The 14323-nt window shown below is 36.8% G+C and overlaps 1 protein-coding gene across 1 annotated transcript in view; it reads left to right on the plus strand.

Moving 5' to 3' along the window:
* LOC120623239 overlaps positions 1-13558 on the plus strand; it is an 88435-nt gene extending 74877 nt beyond the window's left edge. The window contains exons 2-4 of the mRNA XM_039889157.1: positions 6658-6802; positions 7876-8082; positions 12576-13558. Of these exons, the coding sequence (XP_039745091.1) occupies positions 6658-6802; positions 7876-8082; positions 12576-12901 (678 nt within the window). The 3' untranslated portion in view covers positions 12902-13558. The remainder of the gene's footprint in view (positions 1-6657; positions 6803-7875; positions 8083-12575) is intronic.
* The last annotated feature ends 765 nt before the right edge of the window (positions 13559-14323 follow it).

Below are 14323 nucleotides of genomic sequence, written 5' to 3' on the forward strand. Positions count from 1 at the left end.
AAGTAGATAAATTTTCTGCGTAAATATAACGCATGCAATGAAATCACTTACTATTATTTAATACTAAGTATAAAGAAAACGCACACATCTGTAACTTTTCTGAGATTGTGCGTTTTAAGTAAATAAAATATCACTTGCTTCAACGGTGAAGGACAACATCGTGAGGAAACCTGCATACCTGACAGTCATCCATAATGTTCTCAAAGGTGTGTGTAGTCTACAAATCCGCACTGGGCCAGCGTGGGGGACTATGGCCTTAACCCCTTCTCACTGTGAGAGGAGACCCGTGCCCTTTAGTGGGTCCGTAATAGGTTGAAATGATGATGATGATGATAACGAAAACTAAATTTATGTTTTCATTACTATGATATACTTAAGATTCAGTTTAAAGAATACTGAAAAATTTAGATATAATACGTTCCTTTGATTAAATGCACCCTTTTTTAAAGTAGCTGTAAATTGTGTGATAAAAAAATATAATCAATTTAGCTACTTTTAATGTCACAGAAATTTGATTGTACACAGAAATATTTTAGAAAATAACGATAAACATATGTTTGAAAGTTATTCGTGTTCAGGAATGTAAAAGTATTGCAAGTGGATGTTTAAGCTTTACCCAAAAGTAACTTTTTACTCGCTACTACCTGATGTTATAAGCGAAGGAAGTTGCAAGTAAAATAATTAGAAATTTGCAGTTGTTGTATTTTGTTGATGCAGTCATATTAGACTGAAACGTCTCATGTGTCAGTCATATTAATGAATTCACTTTGGTCTTAGTTGACTTATTAAGCATTATTTATTGCGCATGGGTTCACTTATCGGTACTATAAAGAACTTTATCAAAACCCCTTATTAATAAACGCGTTGTTTGACGTTGAAGTGTGTTTTGCGTCATTGTAACATTTGAAAGCTGTTGTGAGTTAAAGTGTGACAAAACACCGCATAAGTATTCTGTCGTTACGTCGATTACGTTTATTAATAAGGGGGCTTAGGTGACGATTGTGATTTGCAATTAAAACAGACATTCTAATAAAAAAAGATAATAATAATAGCTTATACACGATACGATAGAGTCGCTCACAAAAACCTCGATGGAATCGTTATGATTGATTATCTTCCATTCCGCCCACGATCTGTCGAGACAATGGCCTCGCGCAGTTCATTTGTCCTAATTTCTTAAGCCCCACTGCACACTGCCGATTTCAAATATTAATTAGCTTATATTTTATGCAACGGATGTACGAGTAGTAGTAGAGCTTTTTTGTAACAATACTCGTCCAGCGAAGAAATACCACCATACTCGGTCGCAATGCATTGTCCGTGTAATTAAAGGCACATGAGGCTTTCCACCTCCGCTCCAGGTTGATGGAGGCAGGGTAGAACTTTGTAGGACAAGTTCCTTGCATTTCCACTTCCATCAGATGGGCCATTTTCTTGGTCTGGAATTATTGCTATAAAAAAAACTTTATTTTTTGATAATTTGTCTCTTTGTTACTTCACACAAAAAAGTTAGGATGATTAAATTGCCTTTTCTTTCCATTTATATTATACTTCGCTTAAAAGTAATTTTCTCATTGTATCTCGCAGTGTGTATTGTCTACAGAAGGTAGGTAATCAAGAATAGAAGACTCTGCATTCTAAAGTAACTTTACGAATATACCTTTGTAAAATATTAAAAGGAATATTAAAAATCCTTAAACGTTGCATTTTCATGCAAACTGCAATAAAAAAGTTCAGAGAAGTAATCTAAAATAACTCCTCTTTTATTTCACTACTTTAAAGAACAATAGTCTCAATCTCAAGCGGCTTGACCTTACTGTGAGTAAAATTAAATGCTTCGGGCAAGCAACCCTTTTGTTTTTCTTTTCATATACAATTTACCTTGAAGATGACTTTTCTTTTACGGGCTACGGCGTATAAAATTTTACAATGTATGATTCTTGGTATAGCATTCAAGCGCCTGAAGCGCTGTTTGAGAAAACGTTGGGGAAAATAATGGAACAAATACATATATGTAGCGAGTTATATGTAAAGTAATAACTTGAGTGCTTATGCAGTATGCACATATTTCCGCAGTCTGCACTGACAATGCTAACAAATATGATTGGTATGTTCATATAGGTAGGTACCTATAGTTATATGAAATAAGATTGTCTGCCTTGAAAAAGTGATGCCATAATCAATATTGCCAACAGAACAAAAATACAAACAAATGCAAACGAATTCTTATTAAAAACTCTTATTATTAAAATTCCGTAGTAATGCCACTGAACAAAATTTCTTTCGGATTACCGAAAAATGAATTATAATCATTACAAATTACATAAATAATCGTAATTCAGGCTTATAATTTTGTACATTGGGGTAACTTAATTTTAAAATACAACATTATCAGTCAGAAAGAAACAAATTCGTAACTAAAAAGTAGGCTGTACAAAAAGCCATTTTATCGGAGACCATATAGAATCACAAGTGTAAAAGTTACTATTTTTGAAGTTTTCGAATACTAAAATACGAAAGCTTAATTAATACATACCTATATATATATGGAAATGAGATCGTGTAGATATTTAGGTTGAGGATAAAATGTGTCTAATGGCCGAGTTCTGCTTCTTACTTCGACTGCGAAAAAATGGAAGTGATAGTGTTAATAATTTTTGGTTTAAATTTTAAGTGAATAACGTAAATTTTTTAATTGAAATTTTTTAATTTTCTTTCTGCTGTAAATTTAGTTAGTATTTATTTATTTATACATTTTAAAAGATTCACTGAGACAGCATCAAAAGTACCACCTATGGGCCTATTTGTATAACGAAATATTTGACTTGGACTTTGCCTATATTGCCAGATAAGGATAACTCCGGAGTTCATATGCTGTCAACGAAAAGCTGTTTAAGTCCATGTAGCCAAGATTTTCGAGAACTTCAAGTTCATAGAAAGTTAATATATAAGCATACAAGCTTACTTAGACAGCGACGACTAGATAGACAGAAGGTATCAAGCGAGTCATAGTCGTTTGACACAAAGGATTTGCTAGAAAATGTCTATTAACTCTTGCTTTGAAGATACTCAAGTTCTTAACTTTTTATTGACCTAAGTTAATTGGCTACGGCACTAATATTAAGAGTTCATGTCAATGGGCTATAAGATAGAGGAATAGCCATAAAAGACGCACTGTATTGGCTATAACGGTAATGGGGTGTTAATTGAAATATCCGATATACTCTTTACATTGAGGCGTGCCGGTCCTCACTAACAATTTTAAACTATCTCTAATAATGATCTATTTATCTATTAAATTAATAATAAACTGTGAATTTATTTTGCTAACTCATTTTCGAAATCACTATATTATGTTGCAATCTTACAGAGCAGCAGAGAGCTCTTTTTTGTTTAGAAGCCCTTTTAATTTTATTATTTTTATTTCTTTTCTCTTTTTTTTTTTTGCTGATTTTAAAAGTTTTTTGGTTACAGGAACCCTTAAACTATACCCTTAAAATTATTAAAAATTGTTTGCTTTGCATACGTCTGAAATATTGTACATAGTCAGTAAAATATACATTTTTCATTATAAGTCAAATGCGGATTAAAAGATATGACAAACCTTTTTCAGAATGTGACGGTGAATGAAGCCTCTTAGATATATTACTTGACCTAGTAACCACAATTTTATATTTCGACGCCCCCAGTCTATCATCTCTATTTAAATTATTCATATTTAATAAGTGGCACTAAGAATGCATACTAACATTATAAATGTAAAAATGTGAAGTCAAGTTTAGATTAGCATTAGTAGTTACTCAAATAGGAAGTTGCGACAAATTAAAGTAGGCAAGGAAAATATGTAGTAATTTTGTAAATTTTACTTGGCACACACTTAAAAATGTTGCAGAAAATGTTTATTTCTTGCCTTTTAGTTATTTTAGATAGTCAGCTTCATTATAAAAAAAAAAATCCTCGCTTTTCAGTAGGTAGGTTTGCAGTTATGCTATTAACATTTTTACAACTACATACCATTAAGGAAGCGCAACCCGTGTAATACATATATGTAATTGTATAGTTCCAGTGGCCAGCCGTGGTCTTCAGTGGCCTGCATAGAGGGTATGCACAGGGTATATAGATGATATAAAATGAAGAAAATCTTCAGTCCAATTTATAAAAAACTTAAGGATTAGCATTGTAAATTTAAGAGTTACTAAAAGCCTTCCCTTAAGTATTTATAACTCGTACTCGAGATTTTCTTCATTTTATATCATCAAAATCGGTTAATATTTGGCAGAGTAATCACATGTGCTAAACACGAGAATAATCTTCCATTTAATATTAAGACCACGCACTCATGGGACATTGCAAAACATAATTTGGATGTGTAGAGCACCGTAGAGTGATATTGGTACGCTTTTTGCCTCTGTAATGAAGAGTGTATATTTATTGTATTAAAAAAAACTCTGCTTCCAGGATCTGGCTGCCACTATACCTGATCTTTCTATCACGATCTTAAAAATTGAGGTACCAGCTTTCATGTGCCGATTTCACACGACGCTTCAACATGGGATTGTTAGCGCAATTTAAATACGTCATTGAGCCGATTTTGTACAAGTTTTCACATATAGATAACAGTGTCCCTTGGTTGTCATACATAGAGGATCCCTGCTAAGCCCTGGCTTGTCAGCTAGTAGGACGTAAACAGTAGAAATTGCTCTGTAGTCGCTTGATGTCTAATTAATCACTCACAACGTGATATTGTGCGGGCTGGAAAAATGCTGAATAACGATAAATGTGAGAAGGGACTGGCCAGCTGTTACCGCTTCAGCCCTTTAATGTCGGTACAGCTCGTAAATCTACATCTTCTTATAATAGCAAGGGTATCTTTTGTGATGTAGAGTAAATAGGTATATTTTATCTGGTATGTCTACTGGTGCTCTAAACAGAACTCTATGTCCACTCTTAGCATCTACTAATAACTTAATAATGTATATATATATGTATACCAATTACTATACCAGATAAAATATACCTATTTGTGAAAATTTTGTTAACTTGTAAGTGCGCTGCTGGCTTAAGAAGGTTGGGAAACCCTGTCATAGCCTTTCTGTCCAGAAAAAAACACCTACTGTTTCCGAGGGATGAAAAAATAACTTTTAGTAAAGGATAACGGGTAGCCGAGGCCAAAAGCTAGTTGTAATATAAAGGAGGAAAACCACTCGCCTTGAAATGTCCCCATACATACTATGATCTATTTTTCCTAGCTAGTCTAACTAGTCAGCTAGTTAAAAGATAAACATTTTGTAGGTTTTTCTCGTAGAATAATCACATTAAATTGTCACAAGAACCTATATTAAACAGTATTTGCTCTTAGCTGTAATTTAACTTAGCTGCAACTGTCCAAATGTTATTGAAAAATCTAGATGTATGTAGGGGGTTTCTCATTTAGGCTATAGCTACTATTCAGCGTTGTTATGTTTTTGTTTTTAATTACGAGAAGGGTTCCCTAGAACTGTATACATAAACATAAACGCGTTTCACACCTTTTTCTTCAACTCTTATGGAAAAGGTTTGCTACAGACTATAGCCATTGTACAGCGGTAATAGCGTTTCTAATCTTTTTATTAACTCAGGATGTAATTTGAGGGATACCCATTAGACTATAGCCGTATTAAAGCTCTAATAGCGTTCCAAGTCTTATCGACAACTCCTCTTACTAATTGCGTCGAGATTCCCTACAGAATATAGCCATTATACAGCAGTAATAGCGTTTCAAATCTTATAGTCTAGGCTTCGTGTTAGTTGAACGGGCTCCCATTCAGACAGAGCTTCCACACTCACCGCCGCTATCATAAAAATAGGGCACCCAACAGTAATAGGTGCATAGTTCTAGAATGATAAAAGGAGTGGGTTAAAGTAAGTGCCTTGAGTGGTACTCATTCTCAAAACAAGTCAGGCGTCCCAATACGTCACTTTATTTATTTTATTCCAAGTTATGTAATAATTCCTAAAAAATTAGACGACTCGTAAACCGATATTAAAATTTCGACAATGTCGCTCGAAGCTATAAGTTTGCTATATGCCTTTTAATATTGCTGATTAGGCACAGACATCTCGAAAGTAATGTTAAATCCTGAAGTAATTGATCTCTAACAAATAATAATTGGTCTGTGGGTCCGTACAAATGATCGTTTCGAGAGAAAGGGACAAGACGCTTAAAAACTTTTTTAGGCTCCATTCAAATGGAATGTTTGTTTTTTGCTTAGTTGTTTGTTTAATAATATTTAGCTAAACTAATGCACTGATGTTGATAGAAAAATTTAATACATGGATGTTATCAACCTGTATATTTTTATCGTTTTTTAAAACCACTTTTACTCATCTAAGCCGTAAACATGGTTTTAAAAATTTGCCTTTTTTATCTATGGTTCGTATAACAGAGTTTAAGCAACGTATAACGAAATTTTGCTACGACATAGCTTGTAACTTGGAGATAGAATTGTACGGATATAGGATACTTTTTAGACCAAGGAAACCGGACAACATGTAGACTTTTATAATTGCATAAATGGGACAACTTGTAGTAGAATAAAAAAAATGCATTTTTAGTACTTAAGAACGTTGTAGTAATATGGTTCTTGGTAAAAACGGTTGTGGTTTGTTCTATTACAGGAGACGTATCGACGTTGGGCGTGTAGCACAATGGTTCCACTTTGGGTAGAAGAAGGCGCTGAGGACGGTGACGAGGGCGGGCGGTCGCGGCGTGCGCCCGCAGAACACACAGCCAGGTGGCATGCGCGACACCTCGAGCGCGTAGGTAATGACGAGTCTAAGGCAAACAGTTTAAAATAAAGACAATACGAAAATTCACAAAATAATTTCTAAACTCATATATTCCGGTCCTAATATAAGCACTTTTGAAATGGAAGTTTGTCTTTTTGTAGTGAATACCACCGGTTTGGAAGGCAGATGCTACCGAGAATAAGATTGCAACAAACTCAGCAGTTGTTCTTTTTGAACATCATCATTTTACAAGTTCACAGTAAACATTCTGCCTTGCGAGATATGATTGTGGAGTGATGGGCTTCCAAGCAACCTTGTCTTGCAGAAATTCAACAATTATTAAGACGTAATAAAAATTTTTTGGGTGTAATTTTTTGCGCCACCTATACTTATTCGGTTAGACGTAAACGGCAAACAAAAAACGCACTTACAAAGTCGCGTGCACCCAGCCTAACTGTTTGTTTAATTTAGATCTAAAGTAACAACTCCATAGAAATATCGCCAACCCAACCGGCCCACTGCAAGGCACGGGTAACCTCTCAAAATTATTATATGAGCTATTCACACGCCTTTGGGAAACTTACAGGCATCCTCGCGATGTTTTCCTTCACTTTTATTGTGCCTTTTGGAGTAGAGACTTTGGGACCGTGGGGTCCGGAGGCAAGAGCCCTTTTCAAAGAATTATCAAAAAGGGTTATCAAGTCTACCGGTGATCCTAGAGCGGGCAGTTACCTTGGCCAACGAATTAGTTTGGCCATCCAAAGGGGCAATGCTGCCAGCATCTTAGGAACTGTGCCTCGCTGCGGTGGTTTCGAGGACGTTTTAGATTTTATTTAGTTTTAAATAGTTTATTTTAGGTTATATTTATAAAACAATTACTTTAACGGTGTGATAATTTAATAGTTTAAATTCAAAACGCATATAACTCCGAATAGGAATACGCTCCGGCGCTCCGGCGTGTGCCGGCTCGATTTCGGTCCCACGAAAGGCAGACTGAAGCTTTTACCTGGATACTAGGCTGCCAGCGCTACTTTAAATTTCAGTCAGCTAAACGTTAGGTCGGTTATCATGATAAGTTACACTAGGGGCTCTGAACTATATGTGCAGGTCACCTGGACCGGCGGCGCGGCGGCGGAGTCGTCGGTCGCTGGGTGCGCGCCGCAGCCGCGGGTCCTGGTCGGCCTCTCGTGCGCCTCAAGCCTTGCCTCTCCGTCTGCCAACTCGTCGAGCAGCACTGCCCCTATTTCCTGCCGGCGGACCGAGCACCTGCATACCCCACTCAGTACGCCGGAGAGCCCACCTTCTTATGCCTTGGTAAGAAATGACCATTTAAGGGAAAAAAGAACTTCATTAACATTCATCAACCCATTACCACCCTATTACAGGGCACGAGTCTCGTCTCAGAATCAGAAGGGTTTATAGGCCTGGATCGGCTTTGAGAAAATTATAGAGAACTCTCAGTCATGCATGTTTCCTCAGGTGACATTTAATTACTTAAACAATCCATGACTTCGAAAGAATATAGGTGCTTGCCGGGAATCAATCTCGGTCCCCCCCGAAAGTAAAAAAGGAGACCTAGGCTCTATACAATCTCCATTTTTATCGCAAACACGTAAATTCACATAATAAATAAATAAATAAATAAATAAATAAATAAATATACTACGACAACACACACACCGCCATCTAGTCCCAAAGTAAGCGTAGCTTGTGTTATGGGTACTAAGATAACTGACGAATATTTTTATGAATTGTATACATAAATACTTATATATAATACACATATAAACACCCAGACACTGAAAAACATTCATGTTCATCACACAAACATTTTCCAGTTGTGGGAATCGAACCCACGGCCTTGGACTCAGAAAGCAGGGTCGCTGCCCACTGCGCCAATCGGCCGTCGAATCATTAACATGTTTAACATAATGTTAAACATGTTATTGATGAGATCCGTAGAAGTAGACATAGCAACATATCGACAAAGCTCAGAGAGTCGCGAAGCTTAAGTGGCAATGGTCCGCCATTGCCACTTAAGCTTCGCGACAAACGTTTGGCGTTGAGTTCCCTGGGTGCTGGAGCAGCCACCCCGAAAACTCACCCCTGATTCAAGCAATTGTTGTATTGGTAGATTCTCCACATGGTGGGCAGGTGACATAAAAGGAGTCATCGGGAGTTAATGGATAACAGCGGGACCAAACGGTACTTCTGTTACATTAAAAATACCTTTCCAGCGGTGGTTGCTCTGTGGTTGCAATGATGATGATAATGATTAAACATTAAATACTTTCGTATAACTGAATAACGAGGATTTGAACCTGGTATGCAGTCAAAAAGGTACGTTATAGAAACTGTTTACTAGTCATTTTATATGATATGGTAGGTAATTAAGAAATAATACCTGGCTAACTTTTTCGTGGGCTTCCTTTTAGACCAGAGTGCGTTACTTTAGTTTTTAGTTGTCAATTTTGGAAAACTATTACTAATGCAACTACTACAGCACAAGACACACCTAAATGTATTCATCAAAAATATCTTTAATAAATAAAATTGATAAAGAAAGTTTTACTTTGACTTTGACTTGTTAGTAGAATATAATTTGGATTTCCTACCTCATGAAAGATAAAAGCGATCCGGAGCGAGCGAAGCGTATAAATGGTTATTATTTATACGTTTCCCTATAGTTGCTGACTATAATTATTAAATATTATCTCCTAAGGAAGTAAGGATATTCTAGAAATCTGGCACAAAGTATATCAGCTCAGTAGAATATTGATAATCCGAATATCATTAGATAATTTGGAATTCCGCGTGAGACTAATTTTGTTCGTTACTGTACTTCCTTTTCGAGAAATCGTCATTGTCATCAAAACTCGTCGGGTCATAGTTGGGCATTGGCTTAGCCAACCGAATTTATCCATCGGGCGTTGACAGAAGCAGTTTCGTCCCAACTCCAACAATGTACTGGCTGCTTGGACTTTCTCAATTTCTGAGACTTTCCAGTTTGCCCTCCAACAATTTCTAAAGGGCTCTAATAGGTACCGTCTCTCGTCTCGTCTGCCTACATATGTACAGCCCAGTATATTAAACTTGTCTTGCGGTTCTTGAAATAGTTCTTAGAGTTTATGTTCACCGAGTACTCATATCAACACTTTGCACTTGAAAATAAGCAGACTTTTCCTGGTTTCATAGATAGACTTCTATGCAGCTTCAAGCACCACAGTGCAATGGCCTATGTTAGGATTTATCGAAGAGTATTCTATCAAAGCGCTCAGGCCAGAGAGTGCCAGAGAGTGGTAGGTTCATATCCTGTCGGTACCAAAACATAATACTTCATTCTATTCCAATTCTTTCTCAATCGAAGCTGTTCGATTATGGAATGCTCTCCCTGTTCATATCAGGCGTATGCAGTCTCTACCCATTTCAAACCTACTAAAAACACTTTTTACCACCTTACTGTATGTAGTATGTGTATTTATTAATCATTCCCTTTTTATTGTATTTGACATTTTCCCTCTTTTTCAGCTTGTTTATAAATATGCTCTTTTTGGTTATTTTCCTTTCTGGCTTATTTATGACATATAGGTATATATTGTGTATAATATTTTATATTTAATTTATATATATTGTATTATATTTTTATATTATATGTGTACGTATATGAAGTAAGTATTTTATTTAATTTATTATTATTTATCTATTTTGTAATTTATGTTTATCATGTAAGTATTTTTCTTGTAGTTGTACCCTAACCCCCCTTCTTAACTTGATGTACTTTGGTTGGTCGCCTGTTAGAGATTGCTTTTTAGCGATAAGGCCGCCTTTTGAACCATTTCTTTCTTTCTTTCAATTGTGTCTTTCAATTTTTAATGCTTTGTCTTTGGTGTACAATAAAGTGTATTTGATACATATTCCTGCCACCTGAGTTGGGTATCAGCCTCCACGGCTACGTACACATTGTTTAGGCTGTCGAAACCTACGTACAATGTATATCCTAATTCAAGGGATATTAGGATATACATTGTACAATACGTTTAACGTTCGAAGCTTGCATATTAAAAAGAAGAGAGGAAATGTAATCTCTGGGCTTAATGAATAAAGTATGATAGTGATTTATAATGTAATCTTCGAATTTTATGTGAAATGGGGATGCATTAAAGCGGAAATATTCGGTTATTCTTGGCAAACGCGTGCATGTAGCCGACAGCGGTGTATTAGGCTCGATTAGTCGACGCTTGGCCTGCGTTCAAAACGAGCAACCTCAAAACAAATGGCACCTTTTCTGCGCTGTACCCGCTATTGTTTTTCCTTTCACATCACTTTGACCAATTGTTGCATCTTGGCTTTCTCACGTAACGATTCTTTCCTTTTTTGCCGTCTTCACAGTTGAAATGTAATTAACCAGTATGGTTTTTTTTCTTTCGTAAGATAAGAGCATTGCAAGGAATATGTAAGCAGTTGCCATTGATTGGATCTCCCCTATGGTAGATATTTAATTTTCCTTAAAAATTTACAACTATCATGGATGGAAATCTGAAAGGTACCTACTCCATAAAAGACAACTTCGCTTTACCAGGAAGCTAAAATTATTGTATAAGATATAGGCAATCGTGCAATAGGAAATATTGTACTTGAAATGCTATTATTATTATTTGCTAGTGTTTCCCCCCGACTTGCTCCGCGGACAACTCATTAAAGGTAAGTTATCCCATACAAACTTTCTTCCGCTATTCTACACAATTTACCCCGACTAACCGCGTCGACTAGCCCACTATTTCTACGGTCGCTTTTCTGCATCGCCTTTTTAGCATCGTACTATCAAATGCAAGAAAGGATTTTTAAATCGGCCCGGAATTTTCCAAACATAAATAAAACTCTTTAGCTTAGTAGGTTTCCTAAGGTTGCCTGGTAGAGATCGCTGCTAACCGATAAGGCCGTCTTTTGTATTCTACTCCAATCTTGGTGTTTCTCTCTAATTTTCCTTTATTTTCATTACTAGGTAGTGGGCTAAAATTAAGTATAAATAATAAATAATAGTAATAATGAATATACTTCGACAATACACACATCGTCATCTAGTTCCAAAGTAAGCGTAGCTTGTGTTATGGGTACTAAGATGACTGATGAATATTTTTATGAATAACTAGCGTACCCAGCCCGGCGAGGCGGGCTGGGTACGTTTTGGGTACGCTAGCGGGCGGGATTTTGCTTTATTTTATTTAAACAATAAACTTACGTCATTCAATTTTTAATTTAAGTCTCATAATATATTTAATCATTTATTTCTCTCCGTATTCATTATCTTCTATTCTCTTCTGGAGCGGGTATAGATCATTATCTACACCCATGTACACCCAACAATAGAATATCATCATAGTAAATAAAAGCTGTATTTGACAGTTTGACAGTTCAAAAATAGGAGGGCTCCGATCGTCACCAAACTTTACAGGATTACTCGCCAGGTCAATCCGGAGATTCCCTGAAAGTTTCATTGAAATCGGTCCAGCCGTTTCGGAGCCTATACGGAACATACCCACACACTTTCTCTTTTATATATATAGATATACATAAATACTTATAATATACATATAAACACCCAGACACTGAAAAACATTCAAGTTCATCACACAAATATTTTCCAGTTGTGGGAATCGAACCCACAGCCTTGACTCAGAAAGCAGCGTCGCTGCCCACTGCGCCAATCGGCCATCAACAAATAGATTTATGGATTTATTTGTAACACAATGTCGGGCAAATTTCAACGCTTTTCTTTCGGAATTAATGGGAATTGACACATTTTTCAGATCCGCGTATACCGGAGACGGGCGCGCAGGCAAACAAATCCAACTACGGAGCCGATGAGTGCTGCTATTGGTACTGCGAGGGGCGGCTGTGCTACCGTTGCGAGGCGCGACTCAGCGAGCCGCCCCGACCTGATGCAGAGTGGTGCTCGCCCGTTGAAGAACGCGTCGCAACCTGCTCGGTGCCGTATCAGGCACCCGCAGCCGCTGGCTCCATCCCACCAAGCCTTGGCCTCCTCCTAGCCTCAGTCATCGTTTCCATCACCACACAGATTCGGACTCACTGGACACCTACACCACTAGTGAATGTGCGCGATACGAGGTTATAGTTTTACGTAAACGTGCGTCGCACCCCAAGTCCCGCGATCGCCGGACTATGAAACTTGTATTAGTGCTGTACTTATGATAATAAATTGCGACGATGCGATCCGCCGAGCGCGAGGCGTCTATAGACTGTAAGTTTATATCTGTGGTCGTTTTACACATCTTTACGGATGAAACACCAATTACTTATGAGTTTTGTCGCGAAGCTTTGAGCCGACATTCCGGCCAGTATAGTTATATTTTTCGCCACGAAATGTAACGAATACATAATATATTTGCGTTAAGTGAGATGGTTGTATATTTTACACTAGGTACAGTGACAGACGAGAGGTGCAAGAGCCCCCAGAGCATTTCATTTATTTTTGCTAAACACTCTATTGCTGTGAATACAATTTTCGATGCAAAATGCCAAACATAAAACTCATGTCTTGGCAGTTTAGTGAAATGCAATACAAAAATGCGATATTTCTAGAAGTGTGAATAGTTTTAGACTTGAGACCTCAAAATAAATTACATTGAGCATATATGCCGCATAAATATAAGGTAGCGAAGATAATATTAGTTACAATATCTATAGAAGGTCCGTTAAAAATGTTGATGGTTACTTTCTATGAATATTATCAACTACCTTATATGTATCTGAAGCCATTGGCCATTGTTGTAACGAAAATGTATACTTAACTTAAATTGTCACGAATTACAACAATAATTCTCCTATATTTAAACAATAGTGACAATAGTGCAAATTCGTTTTGTAGTGTTAATTACTTTTTAGAAGAACATTGGTAAAGAGGCGGGGCTTCGTGACTTCGTTGTTGGTGGTGTTGCTAATAGCGTTTAATGGTAGTATTTGGCAGTATACGAATACATTATCCGGTTCCAATTACCTACATTATAATATAGCTATAGCTGTAGCCTTAATAAGCGCGATGGTTTATGTATATGATGTGTAAGATTACTTTAAGCTTGAGACTTTCGACACCACTTTACAAAGGTATGTTATACACATACCTATGTCGGCATGAAGTCTGCTCACCTATGCTAGAAGCAATTTTGACGAATATTCGTGAAAGTACCACTCAACCTATGCGAACAGCCGCACGAGTCGCGTAAACCAGAAAATGCTAGCCCGACGTGACGTAAACGCGGACTGCACTCAGAGCTCTGATAAACTCGAGCGGGTTTCAACGCACGAGCGATATATTCATTTGCACGAGCCAAAAGAATACATTACATGGCATAGCAAAATTTTCGCACGAAGCCTTTATTGAGCTTTAAAGTGTCGTTTTGATGTCCATTAAAATATTGAATCGGTGATTCTATGCCGTTAAATAAAGGGAAAAATTGTTATGTAATTGTTTGAACTATGTATCTACATAGTTCCAAAATTAAAGAATTGTTGTTTTTTTGAACTATATAGATATACT

The sequence above is a fragment of the Pararge aegeria genome, chromosome 4 (genome assembly GCF_905163445.1).
Source record: "Pararge aegeria chromosome 4, ilParAegt1.1, whole genome shotgun sequence".
NCBI lineage: Eukaryota > Metazoa > Arthropoda > Insecta > Lepidoptera > Nymphalidae > Pararge > Pararge aegeria.